This window comes from Anser anser, assembly GCF_964211835.1.
Source record: "Anser anser genome assembly, chromosome: 25".
Classification (NCBI taxonomy): Eukaryota; Metazoa; Chordata; class Aves; order Anseriformes; family Anatidae; genus Anser; species Anser anser.
In genome coordinates this window covers 1,904,928-1,932,151 of record NC_139746.1, presented here as the reverse complement: position 1 = coordinate 1,932,151, position 27,224 = coordinate 1,904,928, and the positions used below count along the sequence as shown (strand labels likewise).

General features: G+C 61.3%; 2 protein-coding genes across 3 annotated transcripts in view; both read right to left on the bottom strand.

Annotated features, from left to right (window-relative positions):
- Nucleotides 1–1,769: 1,769 nt before the first annotated feature.
- Nucleotides 1,770–6,270, bottom strand: TMEM161A (transmembrane protein 161A). The gene is made up of 12 exons (XM_083811176.1): nt 6,194–6,270; nt 5,424–5,527; nt 5,213–5,293; nt 4,861–4,958; nt 4,553–4,709; nt 4,062–4,213; nt 3,927–3,987; nt 3,635–3,778; nt 3,371–3,484; nt 3,044–3,218; nt 2,872–2,968; nt 1,770–2,691 (listed from the first exon to the last, which is right to left on the bottom strand). The coding sequence occupies exons 1-12, from the start codon at nt 6,194–6,196 to the stop codon at nt 2,435–2,437; spliced, it is 1,443 nt and encodes a 480-aa protein (XP_083667302.1). The 5' UTR covers nt 6,197–6,270; the 3' UTR covers nt 1,770–2,434.
- A 2,932-nt stretch (nt 6,271–9,202) lies between these two features.
- Nucleotides 9,203–27,224, bottom strand: part of MEF2B (myocyte enhancer factor 2B) — a 47,872-nt gene continuing 29,850 nt past the window's right edge. For both annotated transcript variants that reach the window (XM_083811177.1, XM_083811178.1), the window contains exons 11-13: nt 22,903–23,284; nt 9,690–9,850; nt 9,203–9,490 (exon numbers count right to left, since the gene is read on the bottom strand). The gene's annotated coding sequence lies outside the window, so the exon portion shown is untranslated. The remainder of the gene's footprint in view (nt 9,491–9,689; nt 9,851–22,902; nt 23,285–27,224) is intronic.

The window sequence follows — 27,224 nt, the reverse complement described above, 5'->3', positions numbered from 1 at the left end:
TGGGGTCCCCTGGCTGCCGCTCAGCCCTGCTCAGCTCTTGGGGCTTTCAGTGCTTCCAGCTGCGTTTCAGGTCTGGCGTGCCCTCGTTGGCGAGGGAAAGGTCTCGCAGCGGGGACAGATCCTGCCCTCTGCGCCCCCTGCGAGGCAGGGCCGAGCTGATGTCCTGGCTGCATCCCCAGGGAAGCAGAGACCTGGAGGCCCTGAGGCTTGCACCAAACCTTGCAGGGAGCCTGCGGCCGAGCTGGAGAGCAGCCCTTGTGCTGCGCTGTCCCCATCCACCTCCTCTGGACCAGCTGCTCCTGCTGGCCGAGGTGAGCATCTCCGCCAGGCTGGTTTGGGCCACGCGGTGAGCTGCGTGTCCGCAATTTCCTGCTGCCCCAAGCAGGAGCAGCTCTGCGGGACGCAGGCGGTAATGAGGGGATCCCATTTTGCATGGAAGCAAGGTGGGAGGGCAGCGATCACTGCTTTCCTTCCTCCCTGCTCCGGGGCGTGAAGGAAAACCTCCAGGAACGACTGCCATCAGAGCCTTCTCCCTAGCCCTTCGGTTTTCCGGCCGAGTGCTGCTCGGTGGCAGCTGGAGGTAGGTGTGAACACAAGGGAGAGGGGATAACACGAGGCCAAATGAGGGTCTCAGCAAGGTACCGGCCTCAATCCTCTTGGTCCCAGCTGCCCCCTGCTCTGCTGAGAGCCTGAGCGTGGCCCTTTGCGGAGCAGGGCCCGGCCTGTACCACAACGTTAAATAAAGCGAAGAGACAGAGAGTAAAATAATTCTGGGGAGAGAAAGATGGGGGGCTCCTTCATTTTATTTGATGTGGCCCAATTTCAGTGCCTGTGGATCTGTCTCCTGCTCTTGGCTAGTCTATCAGTCATTGTCCCCGCCTGAGAGGGTCACGTCTGGGCAGATCTCTGGGGAGGAACTGTCTGCATGTCTGACTGCAGCACAACCCCAGGCCCTAGCAACCCTCCTCCTGCTGCCACCGCTTCCCCGAGCTCAGCCCCCGGCTGCTTCCTGCACATGCTTAGGGAAAATTAGATAAATGAGCCATCAAGGCGGTTGGACTGGCTTTTAATGGGACGGTGCAGGCTGGAACAAGTCTCTTTGCCTCCAGGCCCTGGGGGAAATCTCCGTCCTTGCACCTTCCCACCCACTTCTTGGTGACAATGCTGCTGGAGCAGAATTTCTCCTCGCCTTATGGCTTGTCAAGGGTGCTGCTCTGGACTCATTTCCCCAGCTGTTTGCAAAAGGGGAGTTTCCCCCTTTTTTTTGCAAAAGGGCTGGCTGCAGTTTGGGTCCTGGGGAAGCAGCTGGAGGGGGGCTGTCTGAATTAGCCCTGTTAACACCAGGCAAAGGGCGGCCTTCTCATCTTGGCCCTTAGCGAGAGGGAATTAAGACCATTACAAGGCTATCAAATAGGATCAGAGCCCCTTTCCTTTTCTCTGAGCAGCCCAGGCCCGCTAATCCTTTTTCATGCAGCTGGACCAGCACCCACCGTGCGGCGGGGAAGAGCTGGGCTGCCTCGCTGCCCCAGGAGCCTCCAGGAGGTGCACGAGGGGCTGCGTCCCCTCAAATGCTGCTGGGACCGGCGCCTTACCAGCCTGGTTGTGATCCCAATGCAGTTGGGGAGGAGTGGCTGGGAACGGAGAGTCCGGCCACGATGGGGTGAACGCAAGGTCTCGAGTGTTTGTTCAAGTGTTCGGCCTCGTCCCCTCGCTGCGATAACACCCCCAGGAGGGGCTTCGGGGCAGCAAAGTGCAAACAAAGCAGCAGCTTTCGGAGTACCAACCAGACTGGCTTACTTATTTATTTCTACAGCAGCCACCAGCTGAGGCTGCCGGGTCTGAGGATTTCACACAAAGCAGAGGGATGAGCCCGACAGCTCTGACATGGCTGGCCAGAGCAGAGACCCTACAAAAATACACTCGCCCTCAGCCAGGAGAGGCAAACTACGCAGAGCAAAACCCCAAAGTCTGCGCTGGGAAGGGAGGACGTTGCCCCAAGCTGGCCGCGAGGCCTCTGCCATGCAAGGACGATCCTGTTAGCAGCAGAGCAGCCTCTTCCCAGCAGCGATGGCTCGGAGCTGGCAGCAGCAAACCCCGCCGTGGGGCCTCCGTCCCCATGCAGGCAGCATCCTGCGCGGGGCCGGAGGGATGGAGACAGGCACGGTGGTGAAGGGCAGCGGGAAGGGGAGAAGGCGATGCCCACGCCGGCACCGCCGCACCTGGATGCACAAAACCCGTCGTGCCAAGAGCTGGCTGCAGAAGTGTCCCCAGGTGCACGTCCTCGTGTCCACGCGCACCGCGGGCACGTGTAAGCGGGGAGCCCAGCCGAGGCAGCAGCAAGGTGGCAAAGGCAAACGTCCCGTGGGCACGGGACGCGCGCGGACCAGCAGCCGGGCACTGACTGTGCCCCCCAGGCAGGTCCCAGCTCCCCCAGTCAGGATGCTGCCAGGTACTGGTGGAAGTAGAGGCCGAAGAGGCTGGTGACGACCTGGCAGACGGCCACCCACCAGGTGAGGAAGGCGAGGAGTCCGCGGAAGAAGAGAGGGGTGAAGATGCCGCCCAAGACGCCCGTGATCTGCTCCACCACGGCACGCACGTCCTCCCCGTCCTCGCTGCCGGGACGCGACGGTGCCGCGGTCGCTGCCGGAGGGACGGGAGAGGGCTCTGGGTACAGCCCCCACGAGTGGTGCCCTGTGTGACAGAGGGGACAGGAGCCTGAGGATCGTCCCCTGCGGTGCAGCCCCATCCCCACGCCACAGATGTGCCGGTGGCCGAGTCCCAGCGCGCTCCTTGCATGCATCGGCGCCAGCTCCGCGCCAACCTCGAGCACCTGGGGCTGCCTCGGGTGCTGGCGGCTCGCCGAGGACTCACCCAGCGTTTTGAGGAGCAGCGCGCAGTGCAGGGTGAGGATGACGGGCCCCAGGTACTGCAGGCTGACCACCGACACGTAGCAGTAAATCCTCGTGATCTGCGCACAGAGGGGCGGCGGGGATCAGCGGGGGGCCGCCGGCCGTGCCCGCGCCCCGGCTCCCCGCGCCTGGACCTTGCGCTGGATCTCCACGACGGCGATGCGCCCCGCTTCCTTCCTCATCTGCTCCACCCAGCGCTCGGCCAGGCACAGGTAGGCCTGCAGGTGGTGGCGGGTGACGGCCAGGCGCAGCAGGCAGAGGCCGACGATGGTCCAGAGGCGCGCGGTGTTGTAGGCAGAGTCCGACATGCTGGAACAAGAGGAGGGGGCTGCCAGAAAAGGGTCCTGGGGTCCAGAACCCCCACACATGCCAGGGAGGAGGGGGACTGGTGCGCCTCTGCCTCGGTTTCCCCTGGGAGGAAGGTTGCTGGGGCGCACAGAGTGACCCCATGTCCCGCTTACATCTGCACCGTCTGCTTGCCCATGGGCGCGTGGAGCAGGAAATCCCTCGAGATGGGCTTGATCCACATCACCACCACGATGACAGGCGCCAGGAAACTCACGTGGAGCAGGACCCTGCGATGGAGCCGGCAGAGACCCTGTCAGAGACGTCCTTACCTGGCCTCCCCTCATCCTCAGACCCCCTCACCACCGAGCCGGGGTGTCCAGGCCCCCCCAAACCTCCCACCCCACCCTGTCCCCTCCCAGCCGCGGGATTCACCCAACTGGGTCAGGGGCTTGTCGGCCGCCATCCGCAGAGCGTCGAGGTGCGTCTGGGCCAGGCGCAGCCCCGGGAAAGTCAGGCAGGCGCCCAGGAAGGAGCACAGGGCCACCAGCCCCAGCTTGAAGGCCAGCTTGCCGAGAGGCAGCCTGCAGAAAGAACAAGGGGACATGGGGGGGGGGGACACGGGTTGGCCCTGAGCCCTGGGGGACCCTCTGGCCCTTCCTCTCCCATGGGTCGCAGAGGGGGAAAAGCACAATTTCCCAAACCCCGTTTCCCATCCTGATAACAACTCACGTCCACTCCCAGCCCCGCTGCTTCAGGACATTCTCCAGGTTGCTGCTGACGCCGGCCAGCCCTGCGGGGAGCGAGCGGCCGTGAGCGGCGTGCTTGGGGCCGCCCGCCCGCCTCGCCCCGGCCCCCTGCACCCACCGGGCTCGAGGCCGAACTCCAGGTAGTCCTCGCGGATCACCAGGGCCACCATGGCGAGGAGGAGGAAGAAGAAGGCGAAGGTGAGGCAGACGGAGCGCTCGCCCCCCTCCTCCGAGCGGAAATAATGGCGCATCACCATGAAGAAAACCTTACTGCAGGCGTGGGGGGACTGTCAAGGAAAGTAGGGGCTGCGGGACCCCCCCCGAGAGCTAGCAGGACCCCCCCCTGCTCATTAGCATCAAAGCCATTAGGCCACCACCACCTCAGCAGGGAAGGCTCTCATTAGGCACAGCCTAATGAGCCTAACGGTTTACAAGTCCACGAATTTGGACCTAAATTTCCAAGCCCGCAAATCCTTCCGCTTCAACCGGCTTCGAGATGAGAACAAGACCAAGGAGCCGGGGCCTTCTCCTCCCGCCCAGCGGCAGCACGGACCTGGGGGGTGACGGGGAGCTCGCCCCCACCGCTGGGCAGCCCCGGCAGGAGGATACACGGAGAAGACGACCGTCAGCAGGCACCACAGCACCCCGATGTTCGTCTCCTTCTGGGGGTCCGCCAGGCAGAAGTAGCCCTCGGTGAAGACGTACACGGCGGTGGAGTAGACGGCGAAGTCCACAAACCACTGGTACTCCAGGAAATACCGCAGCACTGGGGGGACAGGGGGACACGTCACCGTGCCGTGGGGGTCCCGTGGGCACCCAGGCATGGACAAGGGTCCTGGATTGAGAGTAGTGGGGTGGGTGCGTGGGGTGGGTGCTCTGTGGGTGCTCCTGCTGCTGCCGCCCCCAGGGGGGGTTACCAAGAGCATCCACGGCGGTGATGGGGCTGGTGTCCAGGCGGAGGTTGATGTCACGGGGCACGGAGAGGGGCTTGTCGTCCAGCACGCCGTTCACCCTCCTGCAGGGGAAACGCGGGCTCGGGACGGGCGGGCAAAGAGCTGGCTCGTCCCTTGGGTCCCACCGTGCCCGAAGACCCTCGGGAGGGCTGCACGTCCCCAGCTGGGGGCTTCTTGTCCTCATCGCCAGCCCCCAGCCCACCTGCATCTGAGGCTGCTGTCACTTTTGCAGCTCCCACCAGGCCGGGATCGCTCCCGTTATCACCAAACCAGCATATTTATCCCATTAAGAGCCACCACCACGAGCCGAGCTGACCTGTCCCGCTTGGCCTTGGGACGCTGCTTGCCCGCCAGGGCCCGGAGCTCCTCTTCCGACGGGTGCTTGTAGCGGTGCAGGCTGGAGGGGAGCGAGCGTAAGTGGGGCTGGGTGTCCCCAAAACCCCATGGGGCTGGGGGGCCGGGGAGAGCCGGGTGTCCCCAAAACCCCACAGGGCTGGGGGTCACGGGGGGATGGTTGGGTGCCGTACCTGCCGTTGCAGAGCAGCCAGCGGGCGAAGGAGCAGTGCGGGGCCAGCTTCTGCATGACGCTGGCTGCCAGCAGGCTCACCACCACCTGCACCCCCATCACCGCCTGCGCTGGGGGCGTTTAGGGGCTGACCCTGGCAACCTGCCCCCCACCCCCCCCGGAGCATCCCTGGGCTGGGAGAGCCCCCCCCGAGCCTGCAGCACCGGGGCTGGCTGCCCCCCCCCCATCCCCCAGCTCCCTGCCTTGGGACAGCCTGGGCACGCACCCCTGGGCATTAACCCCCCCCCCCCCCCAGGACAGCCTGGACATGTACCCCTGGGTTTTAACCCCCCCGGGACAGCCTGAGCATGCAACCCTGGGTGTGCAACCCCCCCGGGACAGTTCAAGGATGCCCCTCTGTGCATGCACCCCCGAGCGCTGACCCCCCCGGGACAGCCCAGGCATGCACCCCCCGAGCATTCACCTCCCCCCCCCCCCCCGGACAGCATGCATATGCACCCCTCGAGCACTGACCCCCCCCCGGGACAGCCCAACCATGCCCCCCTGTGCATGCACCCCCCCGAGCACTGCCCCCCCCGCCCAGCGCACACACGCACCCCCCCGGGACAGCCCGGGCGTGCCCCCCCCGTGCAAGCACCCCTCTATGCATGCACCCCCCGAGCACTGTCCCCCCCCCCCAACCCGGGACAGCCCCGGCCCGCACCCCCCGGCCGTGCACCCCCCGGGACAGCCCCGTCCCCGTTCCCCCCCCCCCCCCCAGGCCGCTCTCACCATGCCGGGGTCAGCGCAAAGGCGGCCGCAGGAAGCCCCCCCCGCCTCCTCTCCCCGCTGGCCAATCCGCTGCTGCGCTGATTATGATTGGCAGCTCGTTATCCAATGAGAAGGCAGAACCGGGCAGGGGCGGGCGCTGCGGCGGCGCCTGGTTCCGCGGGCGCTGCCTCCTGGGAGCTGCGGGCCCCGAGGAGCCGCGGGTTCGAGTCCCGCTGCCGCCGTGCGGGGCCCCAGCCGCGTCTGCGGGGCGGGGGGCTGCGGGCAGCATTTGGGGGGGGGTTCCCGGGTGTATCCGGGCTCCCCTGCACGCCTCTACATCCGCACAGGTGTGTGTTTGCACCTGAGCACCCGAGGCCCTGCGGTGCCCGTCCCAGCACTTGGCCCCTGGGTGCGGAGATTTGGGTGCGCAGATTTTGGGGCGCAGCTCCAGCCCCGTGGCCCCCTCGGCCTCCTCTGCCCTGGTGCTGGGAGCTCGCCCTCCCCGGAGCACGCCTTGAGCATCTCACCTGCATCCTGCCCAAATCTTCCATGCAGGACAAATCGGTGCCTCGAGCTCATTTACGTCCCATCGCTGCCCGCTGCGCGCCGGGGGGGACAGAGGTGGGCAGTGGCACCTTGGGGTGGGTGCAGCTCCTCCAGAGAAAGGATTTCTGTGCTGCAAACTGCCCCGTGCACAGCTCCTGGGACCACAGGAGAGATTCGGGGCCCAAAATGCTGCCAGCACCCGTGCCCCAGCGGGGTCCGCGTGTGTTTCATCCGCCCGCGGGAGCGTTTCATGCTGGGGCAGCCCTGCCTTGCCAGCAGCACCTGCTTCCCCCCACGCTGGGGGGGGGGGGTCCCAGGGTGCTGATGGGTGCCCCTGGTCCAGGCAGGGTGCTGAGGGCCCCGAGGGGTTGCCATGGATATTGGAGCTCCCGGGCGACGGGATGCGCTTCCCGCTAGATGTCGCTTCCGCCCGTGCCCCGAGCATCCCTCGTGGGTTGGGGTACTGGGGAGGGGGCAGCGGCATCCCCCCCAAAAACACCCCCAGGACAGCCCGAGCACGCAGCCCCCCGTGTGCCCCCATTGCCTGGAGCCGAGCATCCCCTACACCGACGGGCAGAACTCGTGGGCTACGGTGCCAAAAAGCCCCCAGCACCCCGATCCTGGCTGCTGGGTGCCCCCCGCCGTGAGCAGAGCCCCTCAGCACCTTTGCTGGCTGGGCACCACCAGGGTCCTGACCCCTCCAAGGTCCCCCGGCCCTCGCAGCGGCCGCGGGGGCTGCACAAACCCCGGTGTCAGCACCTCCCTGGAACGAATTCGGGGGCCCCGAGAGCCTCGCAGCCCCCACAGCGTCGCCTTTCAGCTCCAGGCAGGCACACAAAAAAAAGGAGGGAAAGGCGAAAGATGGATGCTCGGAGCACCCCAGCCCTGCCAACACAAAAGCCCCTTTGAGGACTGATTTTACACCGCTCCCTCCTCCTGCCGGGATGCCCGAATTAGCATCAGCAATAGGAGCGGCCTCGACGGGCGGTGCTCGGTGCCGCTGGGAAGCCACCAAATTTTCGGTGTCCCCAGCCCCGTGCGCGGCGAGGGGGTGCCGGGCCCAGCAATGTCCCCGTGGGTCCTGGGGGGACGTTTCCTCGCAGATGGGGCTGGGGTTCAGCAGCCTCTGTGCCCACCCCGATGGCATCGGGGCATCCAAGCTGCCATCGGTCCCACGGACGGGGACCCCATGGGTGCTGGGGACCCCGTGGGTGCTGGGGACCCTCTTGGGGACTTTCCGCGCTGGGGCAGCTGGAGGGGCCGCCGGCGGCTGTCCCGTTCCCCCTGCCGAAGTTTTTCCATTTCGCACAAAGGCGGCGGGGCTGCGGCGGGCATTGTCCGGGCTGCATTGCATTACCCAGGGCTCCCGGAGAAATCACTTGTATTTCACGCTCCATTGAGCAGCTGCCTGTATATATTTTCTGTGTTGCACTTTTAGCATGACAAAGGGAGAGGGCCTGTGAACTCCTTGCTCTTCAGACCTCTCCGACACGTCCCCCGAGCGGAGCCCCCCTCGGTTAGCATAACAAACTGCCACGCTCCCTCGGACGTGCTCCGGCTCTCCCCCCCCCCCGGCCCCTCCCGGGGTAATTTAATGTATAGTTCAATATTTGGGCGTCTGGGACGCTGGCGCTGGCGGCAGCGCGCGGGCGGGCGAGCGCGTGCTGGGGCTGCGGAGGCGGGCAGGATTTCGGCGAGGGCGTCCTTCCGCTGCGTCCGCCTGGACCCGTGCTGAATTTGGATGGCCGACAGAAAGTTTAAAGGGTGTTGGGGGGCTCCCTTCTGGGGTACGGAGACCCCCCGGTCACGGGAGGACCCAGGAGCGGGTCTGGAGTTTGGGCATCCCAACACCGAGCGAGAAATCGGAGACACGAACCTGAGCTGAGCGTGTGCTCCTGGTTCTGGAGCCGCAGGGGTTGGGTTTGCAGGCTCTGGGGGTAAGGCAGGAGCTTGAAATGGGATTTAGAGGCAGGCAAAAGGGAGCTGTGGAGCTGGAGCGGGACTTGGGACCGGCGGCACGAGCTGGGGCTGCTCCCAGTGCTCAGCGCGGTGCTGGTGGTCTGAGCGCTTGGCACTCCCCGTTTGCGCGAGCTGTGTCCCCCCCCCCGCAGGGCCCCGGTAGTGCCAACTTTGTTGTGGCCGGGCTTTGGTGAAGCAGAGCCAGAGCCCGCTCCCAGGTTTGGGTTGTGGGAGAGGAGAGGAGGAGCGAGCACAGGAGAGGCGAGAGGTGCCGGTCCCCGCTGCGCCTGGTGCCGTGCCGTGCCCTGCAGCGCGGTGGCCGCTCCTGCCGGGGGTGGCTGGGCACAAAGCGGGGCTCGTGCAGGGACGGCTGGGCTGCTGCCGCCTCCCGCCAGCCCCACAAGGCCGGGACACCTCCCCTCCAGGGCCGGGACCCCCCCCCGGGGGTGGGATTTGGGATGTTCTGCAAGAAAAACTCTGCTCAGACGTAAGCAACGTGAGGGAGACCAGGTTGTGACGCTGCTGTAGGTTTGGAACACCTTTAATACACTTGGGTTTTGTGTTTTGTTTTTTTTTCCTTTTCACCTCGTTGAGCTGCAGACCTCGTCCCCCGATGCCTCGGGCTCAGTGGCTCCATGGCCTGGGACCCTCCTGGGCACGCCTGGCTCCAGCCACGGGGACGGAGCAAGCCCTTACCCTGGGGACAGGACGGGAAGGGCGTCTGCACGGATCCTGACCACACTTCGGACCAAGCCTCGGCTCTTCTCCAACCTTTCCTGGCCATCCGCATCCCACGGTGTCCGCTCACGTCACCTGTTAATGGGAGAAACTGGTGTGAGCCCGGGATGGGCACTGCCAAGGTCCTACTACAGCAAGGACATGGGTGCCCAGGAGGTGACTGTGCCACCACCCCCCTGACTCGCTGCCTGAACCGTTCCTGGTGTTTTTCGGCAAATTTTAAGCCCCCCCCGAGCCGTGCCGAAAGCTGGGTCCCTGCTCCAAAATTCCTCACCGAGAGCTGTGCTTCGCGACGGGTCGCTTGCGAAGAGGCTGACCCTCACGCTGTCCCCGGGCAGCGCGGTGGCACGTCTTCACCCGTGTCCTCGTCCCCACGAGTCGCCGGTGGGGGTCCCGGCGCCCTGCCCGTGGGGTGCAGCTGGCAGAGCCCCCTTCCTGCGGGTGGACGTGCGGAGCGTTAGCATCCCAGTTTCATCCCCCATTTCTTCCCCACCCGTCCCTCCTGCAGCCTCCCCCTTTGTAGGGCCTGAGCCCAAACTCGCTCGTTAATTGCCCGGCCGAGGCGTCTTTGTGTTCTCCCTTCACGTTCAGCCGTCGGCGTTGCTTTATGGGGTGCTAAACCTGCGCTGACAAGTGCTGCATGGCATAAATCCCCACGAAGTGCCTGTTCCCGCTGCCTCACCCGGCCCTGATCCCTACCTCCAACAAAATTTGGGGGTTCGGGTCCACCTCCTTCCTTACTGACCCTCTGCAGTCTGCACGGGGTGGGGACTTGGTGCTCCGTTCCCTGTGCCCGTCGGCACCGCGCGCACCGGTGCCCTTCGTGGCGCACGTGGGTGCACGTGGGTGTTTGCATTGCTGAGCTCGCCCCCTGCTCCAGCAGGAACATTGCATGGGGGAAAGCTCCTCCACGGTCCTTTTACGCTTGGGTTTTGCCAGAGCCCCGCTGGGCTCTCCCTCGGGGGCGCAGCGAAGCCGCCGGGGTGCAGGGGGGTTCCTTGCTGCTGGAGCAGCCCCTGCAAAGCTGGGCTTTCTGCAGACCGATCGCTTCCCACCACAATCCCACCTCCAGCCCTTTTTCCGGCTCTCTTTGCTGACAATACCACGTCTGTGCCCGATCTCAAAGGAGCCTTGTCCGGGGGCTGCAGATGCTGCGGATCCCCCGGACCGGGGGCGGCCCCATTGCTCCTGCTCGCTTATGGGATCGGGGCTGTTTGGGAGCTCGGGGTTCGGAGCGGAGCTTGCTCTGCCTTCGTGTCACCAAGGGGGTCCCCGGGTGCCTCCCCCCTCTGCTCGCTTGTATTATCCGAGAGCCCTTTATCGTACGAGACTGCTCCGGCTGAGCTTTTGTGCAGGAAAATGGGGCTGGGATGGGGCTCTCAGCAGATCCTAAAGGCACTGGAAACAAGAGAGACTCGATCCCACTGCCCTACACAGTGTGAATTATTCAGTAAATACATGCGCGTTTTGGGCAGGAAAACCACTACTTATTGAAGCGCTCAGCTAATTTCTCTTGTCCCTAATAAAGATTTTGGGGAACTTTGGGGCCTCTCCGCTCCCTGACGGGATGAAAACGCAACCTGCTGTGATCGCCCCAGCTGCTCAAGGTGAGACCTCGCGGAGAGCTGCTGGATCCCACCCGGAGATAAGACACGAGTGAGCAATTTGCTGTCCCAAACCAGGCTTTGTGGCACGGCTCAACGCTGCGGGGACAACAACCCCACGAGATGTGGCCGCGGCGGCTTTGGGGGAAGGCGGCTGCAGTGTGGGAATTGGGGTGCTCAGGGGGCTGGGGATCCCGTCCTGGTCCCTCCTCCCCGGCTGCTCTGCCCTGGGAAAAGCCGGGCTGGGAACAGCTTGAGTGTCCGAGCAGGGAATTCATTTAAATAAATTTCCATAGGGATTAATTTTGCTCCTTCCCAGCAGCGCGGCGGAGGCGAGCGGAGCCCGTTGCTGCGTGCGTGCATGAGAAAAGCCGGGTCTGCTTTGGGGGAGCTGCAGGGGCGGGGGTCTGGGGGGCAAAACTTGCTCCCTGCATCCCCAGCCGCCCTTATTGCCCTCTGCCTCTGCGCCCAGGGTGCTGGGACCCCTCTCCCTGGGCGACACAGCCCACCCATGGCGCCTCCAGCACCCTCCCGGTGCAGGGGACGGCCACCCGGCGGGGGCTTTGGGGGGGGGGAAACCAAAAAAACCACCCCAGCCAAATGGGCACGAAAGCTTCCAAAGGAAAGCCAAAGGATTTTGGATTCAAAGCGCGCGAGGGGTTCAAACAACTGGTGTAAATAAATGAGGGCTGCAGAACGCTTGGAAACGAGCGGAGCGGCAGCTATTTTTAGCTGTCAGATTTGGGAATTTTTAAGACTCCTTCAGGGCACGAACTACTGCAAGAATTAGTTACCATTGCAGCAAAATAAAAGGCCGGGAGGAAGATTTTTCATCCTCCTCCCGGAGAGATAGTGACAGGGCCACGGTGCGGGCCACCTCCTGCAGCGGGGCACGATCCCTGCCCCAAGAGCAGTGCTTCCCTTCGCTGGGGACAGGCGGGGGGACACGTTTTGCGTGGTGGCTTTTGGCAGAAGCAGGGCAAAAGGGTTTAGGGACGGCTCCCTCTTCAACACTGCCGGCACTGAATTAGGAAACACACGACCGGAGGTGCCCACTGAACACCCGCGTGAAGGACGAGGCTGCTTTTGAGCCGCCCGAGGCTCCTTCGCTACGAGATGCGAAGGGAAATTTCGCAAGACGGCGAAGATTTTTGATTATGAATTGGAAGAGGGAGCGCGGGAGCGCACGCGGCCATCCAGCATCGCATTGAATTCTGCCTGTCCTTGAGCAGAGAGAAGGAGACGGCGGCTGCTTTCTCTTCCTGCTTCTTTTTAAGCGCAATTTATTCACGGTGAAGCTGTGGTGGAGAATAAAGGTGTTTATGTGGCGGTGAATGGGGCGTGCTGGCACCGAGCGCTCGTGCCCAGGCATGAAAGCACCTCCCGGCATCGGCACGGGTGACCTGGGGTTAGATAGTCATCGGCAGACGGAGAACTTCAGGGGAGCTCAAAACGGCCTTGAATATTAGCAAAACCCCCGTGCTAGATCTGCCAGGGGGCTTCTGCCCATGGAAATGCTGATGTTGGGCTCTAGGTGGAAAACGGGGGCCCTGCATAATTCCTGGTGCTTGGAGCTGAGATGTACCCCTGGAAAGTCCTGCCCCGGGAGCCTGCCACTGCTCCAAAGTGGAGTTTTTCCATCGAGGATCGGTATTTCGGAATTGAACCTGTTCCCTGCAAAATGCTGAGAGTAGCGCAGGATGTTGCTGAGATTTTTGAAAATTAACAAATAACCTTTTTTAACCTAAAAAATAACCTTTACTCCTGGGTTTTCTGCGGGAATCCCAATTTTGGAGTGCGTCGTCACCTTTGGGACCGGGCAGGAGACATCGCCACGCGGCCGTGCGGGTCGGGCAGCTTTGCCCACTGCCCTGAATCCCTCGCCCTGCTGCAGCTTGACTTCACAGCACCGCCACCACCAAGCTGTCACTGGCTTTTAGGCACAAATTAAATCGAAACCTTGACCGAATCCCGACTCCAAGTGCTCTTGCTGGGTTTACACTCAGGAAAAGTCCCCTTGCCTCTGGTGCAGGCGCTCGCGTGGATTTCCAAGATGAGAGCATCCAGAGGTGCATCCACACCCTGGTCTAACCCTGTCCCCTTACCCACTGGGCTTGGTTTAATCCCAGGACCTTCCCGGGGAAGGAGGGAACTCACAGCATCATTGTGGCGAGCGCTGTGCCCTGCCTGCCTTCGCTGCCCCGGGTGCATTTCTTAGAGTTATACGAATTAGAGAACAGTTCAGTTGGAAGGGACCTTCACAGATCATCTAGTCCAGCTGCTTACTGGCCTCGTTTGCTTTCATTCGTCAAGGAGATGCCCCAGGACCCTTCCCCAGCGCCGGGCTGGCAGGGAGGGGTGCACAGCCCCCTGTTTGCAGGGTGAGGATCTGCACACCCACACCTCCTGTTCCCTGGGGCCTCGTGTCCCCAGTGCAGGACTGGCACCGCGGTCGGTCCCGGCTCCGTCCCCGTTCTGGGGACCCGGACCGCGGGGCAGTGCCGGAGCAAGATGAGCAGAATGAGAGCGTAAGGCAGAGCTCAGCATCGGTGCAGAGGTTCTCGGCTCTTTGCCATGGAAACAAGCGTTGCTAAGGGATTGCCTAAGAGGGAGCAAAATATTCTAAAATCCAAGTTTGCGCGGCAGCAGGATTCAACTCCCCGGCTTGGTTTCGGCCGCCCTTGGAGCAGCCCCACAGCAGCCAAAAGCCCTGGTACCCCCCCCTACATTGGAGAAGCCCCCAGCATGGGGTGGGCTGGGCACGGGGCAGGGGTGCTGGGTGATCCTGGGGGACCACGGGCACCCCAGCAGCCCCAGCATGGCCCCGGAGCAGATCCTGCTCTGGCACAGTGCCGTGGGCACCCTTTAAAGCAAGCACATCAATTATTGCATTTAGACAGAGTCAAAAAAAGGGTCCCCAGCCCCTCCTGGTGGTGGTGCAAGGCTGGGCTCTGGCACGGTGCCTCAGTTTCCCCTCCTGCACGATGCGGCCGGGCACGGCCACACCATGGGCTTTGCACCGCGCTGCCGCCGGGACAGCAGGCATCCTCCGGCCGGCGACACCCGCTTAACTTTATTTTATGGACACGAGCAAAGGGGCTGGGGGGGAATAATACGCGCGGGGGCCACCTCTGACCTTGACCCCCATCCTCACTGCCCGCAGCAGCTGGGCCGGCGGCTCAATGCACGCTTTGTCTGCGCCCACCGGCCCCGCGCAGCGCTGTCGCCCCATATAATATTTATGGAGCTGGCGGTCACATTCTCCCCCACTCCGCTGCCTGCATCCGAAAAAAAAAAAAAAAAAGCCGGGCTCAGGATGGGGGGAATTATTTGGGAATTTATAGGCCAGCGAGTTGCTGCTCTTTGGCTGGTTGCCCCGTGGGGTGTGGAGGTGCGGAGCCTGCCCTGCGCCCCTGGGACCGCTGATGGGTGCGAGGAATGCTCCCGGCTTGATTTTGTGTCAAGTTTTCTTTCTTAAAAAAAAATAAAAAATAAATAAAAATAAAAAGTTTAAAAGCAAACAGGTGTCGGGGTTTTTCTTGCTTTTCCGAAATCTTGCAAAACCGCTCTGCTCCTGAACCAGCTCTGGGAGGTGGGGAAGGTGGGGAAAATACGTTGCTGATTTATTTTCCTGCATTTCTGTTCACTGCCTAATTCCCCCACCAATTAAAACAAAAGCAAAAGGGCAGAGTGCCCCGTCTCCCATCACATCTCGTGCCTGCAGCCCCAGTGCCCTGGGTGGGGGGTTTGGGGCTGCCCCCAGCCCGCCCGAGTCCCCACGAAGCCTCGCTCAGCTCCCGGCTCCAAAGCAGGTGATTTATGGAAAGCTGCTTATTCAGGAAGGCACCGACTGGGGAAACTTCATGTTTCGGGCAAAAGACGGAGAAGCTGTAAAGATGCAGGGCATGATCTCAGTTGGCTGGGATTTGGGGAAAAAAAACCTGATAAATGATGTCAGCGTGTGACCTGGGGTAAGAACGGACCGGGTGCGAACCCAAGTTCATGCGAAGTGATTTCAAACTCTGCTGCAAACCGGGCTGATGCAGGGCACGGGTGTGAAATGGGGCCATGCCCCCAGTGCTACAAAATTCGCTGTTTTCTGTTTCCTTTTTTTTTTTTTTTGAACCAATGAAGAAGGCAAAGCAAAAAAAAAAAAAAAGGGGTTCTGTATGAAATGCAAAACTCGTTTTTAACACACAAAAGCAGCCAGGTGCCCTAAATCCTCCATCCTTGATAAAACGCACCAGTGAGCCTGTGCCTGAAACACACCCACGTGTACCCGTCCCCTTTGAATTGTCCCATTAAAAACCCCAAACCCCGTGCTCCGAGTGCCCTGACCGCAGCAGGCATCGGGAACCCCCAGCCGCTGCCTTTAACTCGCTTTACATCAGCGAAGTTCCCTTTGTCCCAAAGGACGAGGAGGAAGCAGCCGGACCTTTGTGTTTTCATGGCAAACCCCTGCACGCTCCCGAGGCTTCGGGGAAGTCTGGAAGAGCCTGGTGGAGCAATGCAGGACACCGAGAAAATTTCTTCCCGGTGGGTATTTCCTATTCTTCGTGGATTTATTTGTGCCCAGCTCAGGCTGTGCAGAGCCATAAGGACGGAGCAGCTGCTTTGGAGCCCGCTCATCCAGCAGCATTTTGGGGTGCCGAACTTGGATCCCCGTCGTTACACAAATTAAGAGGAAAAAAATATATTCAGCAGCTTGGGCTATTTCCCACTTTGATTCCTACCTTCACCTTTGCATTTATTCCCTTTCACTAGCGGGTTGGATGACAAATACTCAGATCGGGCAAGGCCGTGGGATGCTGCTGCTGCTATTCCCCCGCGGATGAGAGCAGGAGCGCAGTGGGGAGCGGGCGGAGCGCCGAGGCTCTCGTCCTTCCCCCCTCCTCGAGACAAAAACCAGCCCAGAGAGGGTGCAGCACCCCTGAAATAATTATGGTGTGGACGTGTTTTGCTGGATGTTGGAGAATGCCCTGGGATAAATTCTGTGCCATCCATGGGATCAGTGAACCAACCCCGTCCTTTTCCAGCTCCACCCTCATCTTCCGATAAACCCGCTAGTTTGGAGCAAACCAGCCCCAAATCCAACCCCCCAGTGCAAAGCCTCCAGTGCTGGTGGGCATTTCTGTGCCGTTTTGGCGCATCCTGCTCTCAATCCACCCGGGAGGTAACGGGTAGAAAGGTGCCTGGGATGCCCAGGAGCCTCTCAGCAGGGATAAACCCCTCCTTTTGTGCTGCCTCACCCCGGAGCTGCCGGTACCGCTGTGCTTCAGGCAGGGCTGTCCCTCCCGTGCAGGAGATGAGAGGAGGAGGAGGGACGCTGAGGAAAGCACGGCTGTGATTTCTGTGCACGCCGAGCTCCTTTTGAGCCGATCCGGCTTTGTTGTACCCGAGAAAGGTGACGGGATCTGTGTGGAACAGCCTGCCCTGAGCTACTGCGAAGGATGTGCTGCATCCCGAGCGGCGGCCGTGGGGTTGCAAAGCCGTTCCCACCTCTGGCAGCACTATTGCAAAACCCAAAGTGGGTCCTAAATCACAAATTTAGGTTGCAAAGCCCAAATTGCGGCTGGCTTCGACGTGATTTCAGGAGACCGCTGTGCCCTAAGCGAGGAAGCCAGCCTCACCCATACGGGAACCCACTGCACCCGGGGAAATGTGAGCGGGATGCATCCCCAGCATCACCACCAAGCCCAGCCAGACTGAGCTGCAGATTCTAGCATATTTAAAAGAGGAAAACATTTTATTTTCCTCCTCATCTCTTGGCCACGGGTTGGAAGGGGTCGTGGAGCATCCTGCCACCGCTGGGATGGTGAGCTGGGAACTGCCGCCTCCCAAGGACACGGCGCAGGGGCTGCTCCTCGCTGCGCCGCACAGCATCTCCCATCTGAGAGCACCGCGCGTGGCGGCTTCGTGCCATTCCCCTTCCCCAGGGCTCCTTCAGGAAAATGCTGCGTGACACCGGCCCACGAGTGCCAGGGCTGGCGATGGATCGGGAGTGTCACCTCCCGCCAGCATCTCCCATCGCAGAGCACCGCGGCTGCAAAGAGCAGGGCGAGCCGAGAAGGGTGGAAAGGGAAAGTCCTGGGAGGCAAAAGAGAAACCTGCTGGAGCTCCAGAGCTCCGTTACGCGAGGGGCTCACAGTGCTCTGCGGGCAGGGAGCAGATGGGGAGGATGGTTTCCCGAGCTGCCTCTTACATTGTGGGTTTTTCCAGGTGGGAATCGGGGCGTAGCTGGGCGCACCAAGATGGATGGGGCACACGGAGAGCCAGGGGCAGCTTTCCGGGGGACGTCACCAAGCCACAAACCAGCTCGCCAAGAGCTGGACACACACACGGCACTGGGAAGGGTCAGCAGGACAGGGTCTGGCCACCGCCCCTCGCCGTCCTCGTGTCCCCTTCCCAAGAGCAGCACGGGGAGGAGCGGGACGGCACCTCCGGCGCGGCACAGCCCTCCCGGGAGCGCACAACCGGAGGGCGGGCTGGAGATTGAGGGTTGTTGTAACAAGCATCATTGCCGGCTTGCTGAGCTAGGCATAATTGTTGCAAAACCGCTGCGCACATGCTGAGCTTCATAATTATCAGGCTTGTCTGCCAGCCTCTCCCTTCCCCCAGCACAACGGCACAGTTGATTATGATTATGGTGGCTAATTTTGTCTGGTGCATCTTAGGCATATGGGCCCCCACCTGCTCTGAATATGCAAACGCCGCTGATTTGCTTCTCGGGCTGAGCGGGGCCCGTGGGCAGGCGGGGAGGGGGAACCTGCCCACCGCTGCTGCCGCGAACAAAGAAACCCCACGCGGCGGCACGGGCACAAAGAGCCGCCGGCACCGGGGCTGCCCGCGGCATGGCGTGCCGCTGCTGGTGCCATCGCGGCGGCTCAGCACCCATCACACCGGCATGGAAGCCCCGGTTTTGTCTCGCACGAGCAAGACGCAGCATCCATGAGCAGCAAAAGCAGGCGGCGGGTCGTGCACGTGCAGCCTGCCGGTGTGCAAGCGCACGCCCGCGCGCGATGAACGCCCCACGGGCAACGCCTGCGCTGCCTCTCCCTCCCCGAGCAGCGTGGCCGGCGGTGTTTCCAGCCCGGTTTTGTTAGCGCGATGCTTAGAAAAGTGTCTGGGCGATGGCGAGGGGCAGATGAGGTGGTCTCGTGTCTGGCTCGCCGAGACCGCTGTCATGGGGGCTTTGCCATGCTAATGGATAATTAGGTAGGCAGACAGAGTGACAAGGACCCAGATGGATGGATGGATGCCACGAGGATCTGGTGACAGATAAATAGGCAGATGCTAATGGGCACTGCAAACAACAGCTTAGACTCCTGCTAATTCCCACTGTAATTTTTAAGCTCTCTCCAACCTCCCCCCTTTTTCCCCTCTCTCCCTCTGGTGCTGAGCCCTTCCGCGCGCATCCATCACTTCTTTTTTTTTTTTTTTCTTTCACAGAATAGCACAAATGGTTCGTAGGAGCTCTGAGGGATAATGAGGAATAGTGAGGAGAGGTGGGCGATGAGCGGGGGCTTGGGGAGGTGCAACCATGGGCAGACCCACGGAGACCCAGCCGTGCCCCGGGACTGGCCAGAGCCAAGCTCCGGGCATCTCTGCGCCTCCTTCCCTCTCTTCCCACCTCCCAAACGCTGATTTTATGTAAGTTGCCATCGCTTCCCATTTAAAAAAAAAAAATGTAGAAAGAAGAGGTTTGTCCCTTTTCTTCCACCACGGGGATGGGAAGAAAATTGTGAATGGAGGGGAGGAGGCCAAGGTGGATTAGAGCCGGAGAGACGCGGCCAAGCAGGCGGCGGAGACAAAAGAAAGCATCTTCGCTTGTTTTCCCTTGCCGCGGGGAATCCACGTGGCACTTGTGGGAAGGCGGGGAGAGCGGGATGGGGAGATAAATCCTGCTGGAAGGCTTTCGGCGGCACCCGCGCCGCGCGCGCGAGATTTATGGCCCTGCAGCTCGCAGCCGGCCGCCTATGGGTGCTCCTGGCCTGCCCCGCCGCACCGGGCTCGTTAGCCACAGCCCTGGCTAACGAGCTAATGGGTTCAGCGGCGGGGATATGGGGATGCTCATCAACTTTGGGTCTTCCCAGCGTGGCAGGGACCTCGCTGCTGCCGTTGCCACCCCTCTGTCCCAGCCCTGTGGCCACCCAGCACCCAACGCCGTGCTCCTCCTCTCTCTGCGAGCTGCCCAGCTCCCTCTTTTTCCCACCTCTCCCCCAGTTTGTCTGCCAGCCACCAGCCCCTCCATTATCTGCTCCATCTGCCCGTCTGCCTCTTTCCCCTCATTGTTTGGCATTATCGTTCCCGTAGTTATCTCCATCACCGGCTTCTTCCCTCCCCTGCTCTACAGATTTCCCTTTTCAGGGAAAATTTTCCAGGATTTCCCTCCTCTGTCCTCCTCTCCCTTTCCCATCTTGTTTTCCCCCCTCTCCAGTTTATTTCCTCCCCTCTGTCCTCCCAGGAGGGGTCTGCAGGAAAGTGGCAGTGGGGACAAACACCCCCGGAGCTCCCACGGTCCCAGCCTCAAGGGTGCAAAACGCAGCCCGGGAGATGCCACCGGTGTCCCCTGCGTCTGGGGCGAGAGCCAGCAGGAGAGGGCTGGGACGAGGCAGAGCCCAGGGACCGGCACCCAGAGGCACCCAGAGCACCCCTGCCAGAGCCGGGTGCAAGCAGGAGCCAGCAGAGAGGAGAAAACCCATTTCTCCCTTATTTCACCCAGACTGAGTCCCGATAGGGGGGGGATCGAGGCCGGGGAAGGGCCCCTCTGTGCGCGTGGCTGCGTGCGCAGCAGCCGGCGCTGGTGGCTGCTCAGGTGGCCGCATCCTGCGCCCGCTATGTAGGTCAGGGCCGGGGGGGCGCGGGGGCTCCAGCCCGGGGCCGCCCCTCCCGCGGGCAGCAATGCCAGCTTGGATTAAACCCCTGGATGCCTCCCACCGACGCCGGGGAGCGGGGAGGACGTGGCGGGTCCTGGCTTTGCAGAGCTGCTCCCGGGGGCGAAGAGCTGAAAAATTCTCGACGGCGCCTGAAATAGCCAAGTTTTGCCCCAGCCTCGCAGCCTGGCCCTCGCCGCTGGTGGCAAGCTGCTGGTGCGTAAACGAAGGAGCCCTAACGAGCAGCGGTGATGGGCGCCGATCCAGCGTGCTCTGCTCGCTGCTCCCAGAGCCCAGCACCATCCAGCACCACTCCAAGGGCATGGTTCTCATGGGCACGTACACCTGTGCTACCTGGATATACGCACGTAACGCATATATCTGGGATGGCATCCCGCATATGTACATATAATATATTTATGGGTGTGTAATCTTGGTCGTTTTCTTGTTTTTGGTGGGAAGCAGCTTGCCACCACAATTAAAAGTTTTTACCGAAAATGACCCTCTTGCAAATACTCCGCTTTTAGAAGACGTCCACCCAAGTTTTCAGCAACTTGTTCGGAAAGTGCCCGCAGGCTTTTCTGACGAGCTCCCACAGGTTTTTCCCAATTTCTTTCTTTCGCTTTATGAGGTAAGTGGAAAAAAAAAAAAAAAAAAACGAACATTTTCCTTATATAGATAAATATATGCATAAAAATATTCCAGGGATTTTTTTTCTCTGCTCATATCCCCGCCTGCAGTTTTCCAGCCTCTGCACCTCGCCCCGTTCATGTGAACGAAGACCCAGCAGCTGTGGGTCGGGGTGGCTGGATGGGCAAACTGGAAGGAAGTTAGAAATATGGGAACGATAAAACCTTTCATTGCTAGTGGGAAAAAAAAATATCCTTTTCTGGACATAGATGCTGAAAACACCTTCAGTTTTCTATTATTTTCCTTCTAAGCACAAAATACCCTAGCAGCTATCCCGACACATCAGCGGGGGCAGCAGGCGGGTACCAGCAGCACCCCACAACCCTACAGCCCATGACTTAGGCGGCACGATGAAAACCCGCGATGAGCAACGAACGGATCGGAGAGGAAACAACCCGGCGCTGGGGGGCATTGATTTCGTCTTGACTCCCCACTGCAGCCACCGCCTGCCAAAAACCCGCTGTCCGTAGAGGTGTTATCGCCCGCATCCCTCTGCGACCTCATGGCTTTTTTTGGGGTGAAACACGCGGGCGTCGCGCTAAACCCGCGGGGCACGACCGGGACAGGCGGACGGCGTGCCGAGGACAGACAGAACTCGGCACGGGCGCGGGAAGCGGGGGGCGAGGGCACGTCCTAGACGCGGCGTTTCATTAAGATGCAGGAGCGGTGCCGTGGGTGCAAAAGCGGAGGGGGAAGGGTTAAGGGGCGGCGGGAGAGAGGGGCGAGAAGAAAGCCCGAAGAAAAGAAGGGACCTCGTAGCACCGGCGGGCTTGATGGCTTAATTACCATATTCAAATCTAATTAATTCCCCTTTGCATAAAAAGGCCACGGCGGGCGTGGGACCAGCCTTGCAGATGGCGTCTCATGCTCAGCACCATTTTGGGGCCGCCGGCCATCTTAGAGCGAGGCGGAGGACGGCTTCGCCCGCGGCGCCGAGCATCTGCCGGGGGCACCCGCTGGGCACGGGGCCGCCGCGGGTGCCGGCGCCAAAGGGGCCCCCGAGCAGTCCCCTCTCCATCCTTCATGCTTGGCTGGGGGAGAAGGGGGTGTTTAAATGGGGAGAAATAAAGGAAAGGAGAAAAAAGGGATGGGGAGAGGGTTCGGAGTGATGGGTGTTGTGATTTGGTGGGGTGGCGTGCCGGGTGCCCTGCTCCTCGCCCTGCATGGGGCTCCCCCTCCAGCCCCACATCCTGGGGTCCAGATGGGACGGCGCCGGCTGGAGATTGCCCACAAATGTGGGATTTACTGGGGGTATTTGCTCGTGCACATCTCCCTGGGACCACTGCAAAAACCTCCCACAACCAGTTGTCTGGGGGGAAAAAAGAGGGAAAATACTCCTCATCTCCCCACCGTGCAGCTGGGGGAGAACCGAAGCGCGAGGCCATGTCGGGAGCACCCAAATCCCAGGAACCGAGACAAGGGAGGGGAAAAAATCCCCCCGGGAGCGCAGGTGACCCAGCAGCACCCATGCCAACCCCAGTGCCGGGCGCGTGGCGGCTCGCCCCGGGAAAGGTGCGAGTTATTTTTCTGATGCCTCGGACAGCTCTGCTGTCACGTGCGAAACCCCGAGCCGCGGGGGCTGCGGGTTTTTCCCTTGCCTAACCCCCAAGGATGCGTTCAGCACTGCTGCCCAACGGCTGCGCTCCTCCCCGCCCCCTTCCCCTGCGCACTCGCAGGCTGGGATGCGAAGGTTACCCAAAAACGGGCGACCCGGAGGAGCTGGAAGGAGCTCGCGTTGCCAAACCCAACGTCTGCAGCAGGAAAAGCATGTTCAGGGCGGGTTGGATGGGGCAGAGCAGGAAGAGCTGCGGGTATCGGGGGGCGGGGGGAAGATGCAACCCCAGTGGGGGGAAAGCACGAGGTGGCGGAGGGAAGAGTCCCCGTTATGCTGTTAGCTCACAGAAAATGATGTTTTGAGTCATATAGGAAAGATTTAAGATGTGCATTAAAAAGGAAACAGGGGAAAAACATTAACCAATAACCCAGTCTTCCACCAGCTTTCAGTGCGAAGCTGAATATTTTCAAAGGGGTATTTAAATAAGGAGGATACAAACATTTTTTTTTCCCCTAAAGCATGGAGAAAAAGGGACCACGAGCCCAGCACCTCGCATCCCAGCCGTCGCAGCTGCCTGCCCTGACCCGACCGTGAGGAGCAGCCCCCACCACGCTCCCCTGCTCCCCCCAAATCCCCAGCCGCAGAGAGCCCGGGGAAGGTTTTACCCATCAGAGCCAGCTTCGGGGTTTGGATACAGCACGAAACCCCGTGCCGGCTGGCTGGGATTGAAGAGGGGAGAGGAAAGAAGGAAAATCCCAAACTTACCCCATCCACAAGGGGCGATGGGGTCTTGAGCATCCTTGGGGGAGCGCAGGTAACTTCCCGTGCTCAGCTCCGCACGTGTCGTGCTTGTGGAGGAGGGATGCCACCACCCCAGCCCGGCCCCGAGAGCCAGGCACAACTTTGCCGCTGCAAACCCACGGCAGGAGCAGCCTCCTCCGGGCTGGAAAGCTCAGTCCTAACACCAGATCCTGGTGGAGCTCCTCTTTCCTTTGATTTCCAGGGTTCGGGTGCTGCGTGGTGGTCGTCTCCCTGCTGCCCTGGCTGCTCCCCCGCGCTGGCATGGCTTCGCCCCGTCCCTGTCCCCATCCCCTTTGGTGGGTGCTGCCAAAACCACGTTGATTGAAGCGATGCAGGGATTTCTCCTCTGAAAAAAAAAATAAAAGGAGCGATTCATGAGGTGCTGCGAGGATGGTTACCGGCATCACCGTAGGAGCTGGAAGCTCGGTTTTCCTTCTAGTTACTGAACAAGGAAAGGAATAGTGAGAACGGACAGAGGGGATGCGTCGCTGCCATCCCTATAAGTGGTGGTCCTGGGGTCTGCGGGACCTCGCTGACCCAAGCTGGTGACTGCAGCCGGGGGCATGGACCCACCACAGCCACCTCCAGCACACACCTCTCAGACAGCCCAGTCGATGTGCTGGGCAGGCCCACGTGGCTAAGATGATTTAGGGAAATGGTGAAGGTTCCTGAGCCCGTGTGCTGCTGGGGGTCCCCGTACCTGACCCTGCCTTCACCAGTCCCGAGCTGTTCCCGGCACACAGCACCGTGAGCCGGATCTGCCTCGTGTTGCCCATCAAAATGTTCCTTTGGGGAGCCGATATTGGAGGAGGAGGGATGGGATGCAGCCATGCAGCTCCCTGCTCAGGGGCTGCTTTCCATTTGGCCTCTTCGCTGGGGTTTAGCGGGAGGATTGGTTGGCTCCATCACCCCACAGATCGCACCCGGAGCGAGTCCCTCATCCCATTGTGCGGATACGGGACCTCGGCAGGACAGGAGCTGAGCGAGGAGGGGAACAGGAATGCATGGAAGCACCGTGCGATGCCCAGGCAGGGAGTTTTATGCCCAGACAGGAGGATTTCCTCCCTTGCATGACACAAAACTAGCCGCAGGAACTTGTTCCTGAAGGGTGCTGGAGGGGCTGAGGGTCCAAGCAGCTTCTCCAAGGGATTACGAAGCTGTTGGGGTCCTCCAGGCTCTGCACTGGGTGATGGGGACAAACCCCCTCCAGACCTGCCCTTGGTTGTCTATCCCACCCCCAGCACCCGCTGCCAGTGAGGGGATGCCTTGTTCTGCCCCAGATCAGCCTTTTATGCCCCCAAAAATCCCTTCTCCAGGTTGGTTTTGGAGGTGAGGACTTCAGCCCTCAGTCCCCAGCACCCATTTCCACCCTGCCCGTGGGTGACGTCTTTGGGACCATTTGCTTCACACCCCAAAACTCAGCCCTTCCAGCACCCCTTGGCCACTGCCCCCTTTCCTACAGCCCCTACGGTGTCCGGTGGGACGCTCCGACCCCAAAAACGCAGGACAACCGTGGCTTTCCCCACCCAGGGGAACAGGTTGGCTCTGCTGCCCCAGACGGGCGGCAGGAGCTGGGGGGGGGGGACCGGGGGCCAGGGACGCCCAAGGCGACGGAGGGCTCAGACACAATGCTGCCATTCACGGGGCTGCGCCGTGGGTCCCGGCCCTTCCTGCCCAGACACAATAGGGGCGGCCCCGCGCGCCACTTGTGTGCATTGTGCGCCAGCAGCCCCCCCCGCCCCTCCTTTCTGTCCCCCATCGGATAATGGATCCGCTTTGTGTGCTTGGCTGGACAAGGACTTTGTTTCGGAGAAAGAAACTGTGTTTGTCTGTCAGAAGAGATCGGCCAAGAAAGGGACGGGGAGGAGCGGTGGCTGCAGCGGGGCAGCGTCCCTCGCCGCTCCCCGCAGCATTGGCCTTGCGCGGCCCCCGCTGCGGCATCCATAATCCCAACGGGGCCGGGGAAAAAAAAGTCCTCGCCGGGAAGTTTGCATGGTGCAGCCCGGGCTCCGTGCACGCACCGGTCCCATCGTGCAAACCCCATGCCCTGGCGAGCATCTCCTGAGCCCCGTGCAAACCAGCAGCCATAAAAACAGAGCCGCGACGGAGGGTCTGCATCCTCCCTGGACACCCCCAGACACCATTCCTCGGGATGGGCTCAGCAAAACCTTCAGGAGATTATTTCTCCCCCTGCCTCGTTCCGGCTGCACCGGCATCGCAGCACGCAAGAAGGCAGAGGTGATAATCCCTGGCTTCATCAGCGCCGGAGCCGCAAAGAGGAGGATTAATAGGGCTGGAATTCGGGCGTCCCAAAACGGGTCCGTTTTTTTGCAGACATCTCCAACTGCAGCACCTCGGGAGGGGAAAGGCAGCCCTGGCACCGTCCCATGGGCTGCGATTCACGCGGCGCTGCCACGTGGGAGCTGAAAACCTGGATTATTTCCTGCTAAACCAATTCAGGAAAACTGCTCTCATTTATCCCATGGGCTGGGGTAGTTCCTTTAATTGCTGAAATTCTGATTTTCAAAAGCACGCCTGCGCAAACATTGATATTTAGCGAAAAGGTGGAATTTTGTTCCCCAAAATTTTAGCCTCATAATTTAAAAGAGGGGACCGAGAGACAGGGACATCAGGAAATCCCAAATCCCACCTCACCAGGGAGCGGGTTCACCCCAGCCCTGCTCCAACAGCAACTTTCTGCAGGGCGGTGAGCGTGGAGGCGGCACCAGGGCTGCCCCATCCCCTGCCCGCCAGCACCCCGAACAGCACCCACGGGTGACAATTTGGGGTGACAGCAGCAACGGGGCTGAAATCAATGCACCGGAGGCAGCAGGTCCCTCTTCCCTGCTATATTTTGCCGCTGTATCTGCGGGTATTTGGGGTCCCTGCATCTTCATGTCACCACCCCTGGGCACCCCAAAAACTCAGCCCGGGCACCGCGGGACCGAGCCGGGGAAAGCGGCCGGCCGGGCGCGATGATTAGGGTGGCCTGGGGAGTAATTATCTCATTGGGCAACTAATACCCTTTCAGAAGGAGCGGGGTGGGGAAGTATTGTTCGGGCTTAGGGATTACATCAACCCGGCTGGAGCAGACAATGTGCTCCCCCTGGGAAGAGGCAGCTCAGCCCCAGGGGGAGAGGAGGGAGGCAGGGGCTGAAGCTGTCTCAATTAGCGAGTGGCCGGCGAGGAAGAGGGTGGTGGGAGCGCATGGGGGGGACGTGGGGAGTTTGGCGGGGAGCGAGAGCATCCTTAACCCTTTGTGCTCCTTCCGAGGGGCTCGGCCCTTCAGCCCTGCAGGGGGGGCTGGATGCGGCCCTCACCCCTGCGATGCCAGGGAAAGCAAAGAGCGAGTTTGGAAATTGGTCCTTTTCTCTCTTTTTTTTTTTTTTTCCCCATTTTTCCCTCTTTTTTGCCATGCTGGCAGCCCAACGCCATGCCCTCCCAGCCTCAATGCACATCAGCACCGTGCTGGCGACTGCGTGCTCGTATGGCGGGCAGCAATCTGCCGGCTGGGACCACCGGGGGGGAGGACAGGCAGCGAACAGGGCACGTCCCCGACCCCAACCCCAACCAGCGGTGCTGGGGCGGGGGTCCTACAACATCCCCACACCCCTACAACCAGCAGCAGGTCTTTGGCATCCCCCAGCCCCCCAAAACACCGTCCCCAGCTCCGTGCCCACCCCGCGAGGCCGCTGTGCTCTCGCTGCCGAGGGGGCCGGGTTTATTTTTGGCCGCGTTGATGCTAAATCAGGCGTGAGGCCAGAGTCCCGGCGGCAGCGACCGCGCCAGGTTACCGGCGGAGCAAGGGGCCGTCTCCACCTGGCCCTCGCCATCCGCGGGGTGATTAAACACGGGGCTCCCAGCTGCCATACATTTTTAAATAAATGAATAATACATAGCGGGGTGATAAATAAATAACGGCCATACATTTGAACTTAGCCTCTGAGAAAATCCTTTTAGTTCAAAAGGACCGGGGTGCTTGGAAAGGGGAGCCCATGCATTTTGAATGGGGCTGCCATCAAGTGTCAGGGCTTGGCAAGGGAGACGAGGGGGGAGGGACGAAACCGGCTCGGATGCAAAGGGGGGGGGGGGGGGGGGGACAGGGACGGGGACGGGGTCCTTGGGCATCGCCAGAGGCAGCTTTGGTGGGAGTGGGCAGCGACGGCTGCTGCCAGAGCCACACATCCCTCCCTGTCCGTCCGAGGGCATCAGGAAGGAGGAGGAGGAGGATGGAGAGTGCCAGGAGGTGAAGGGCAGCCCCCAGAAAGACAAGCAGGGCACGGAAG

What these genes read in the sequence shown, in the direction of transcription:
- TMEM161A (XM_083811176.1), bottom strand. An exon ending in CCCAAGGCCAAGCGGGACAG is followed by an intron (nt 4,959 to 5,212) that starts GTCAGCTCGGCT and finishes TTTCCCCTGCAG; the next exon opens with GAGGGTGAACGGCGTGCTGG. An exon ending in GGCAAGCAGACGGTGCAGAT is followed by an intron (nt 3,219 to 3,370) that starts GTAAGCGGGACA and finishes CTCTTGTTCCAG; the next exon opens with CATGTCGGACTCTGCCTACA.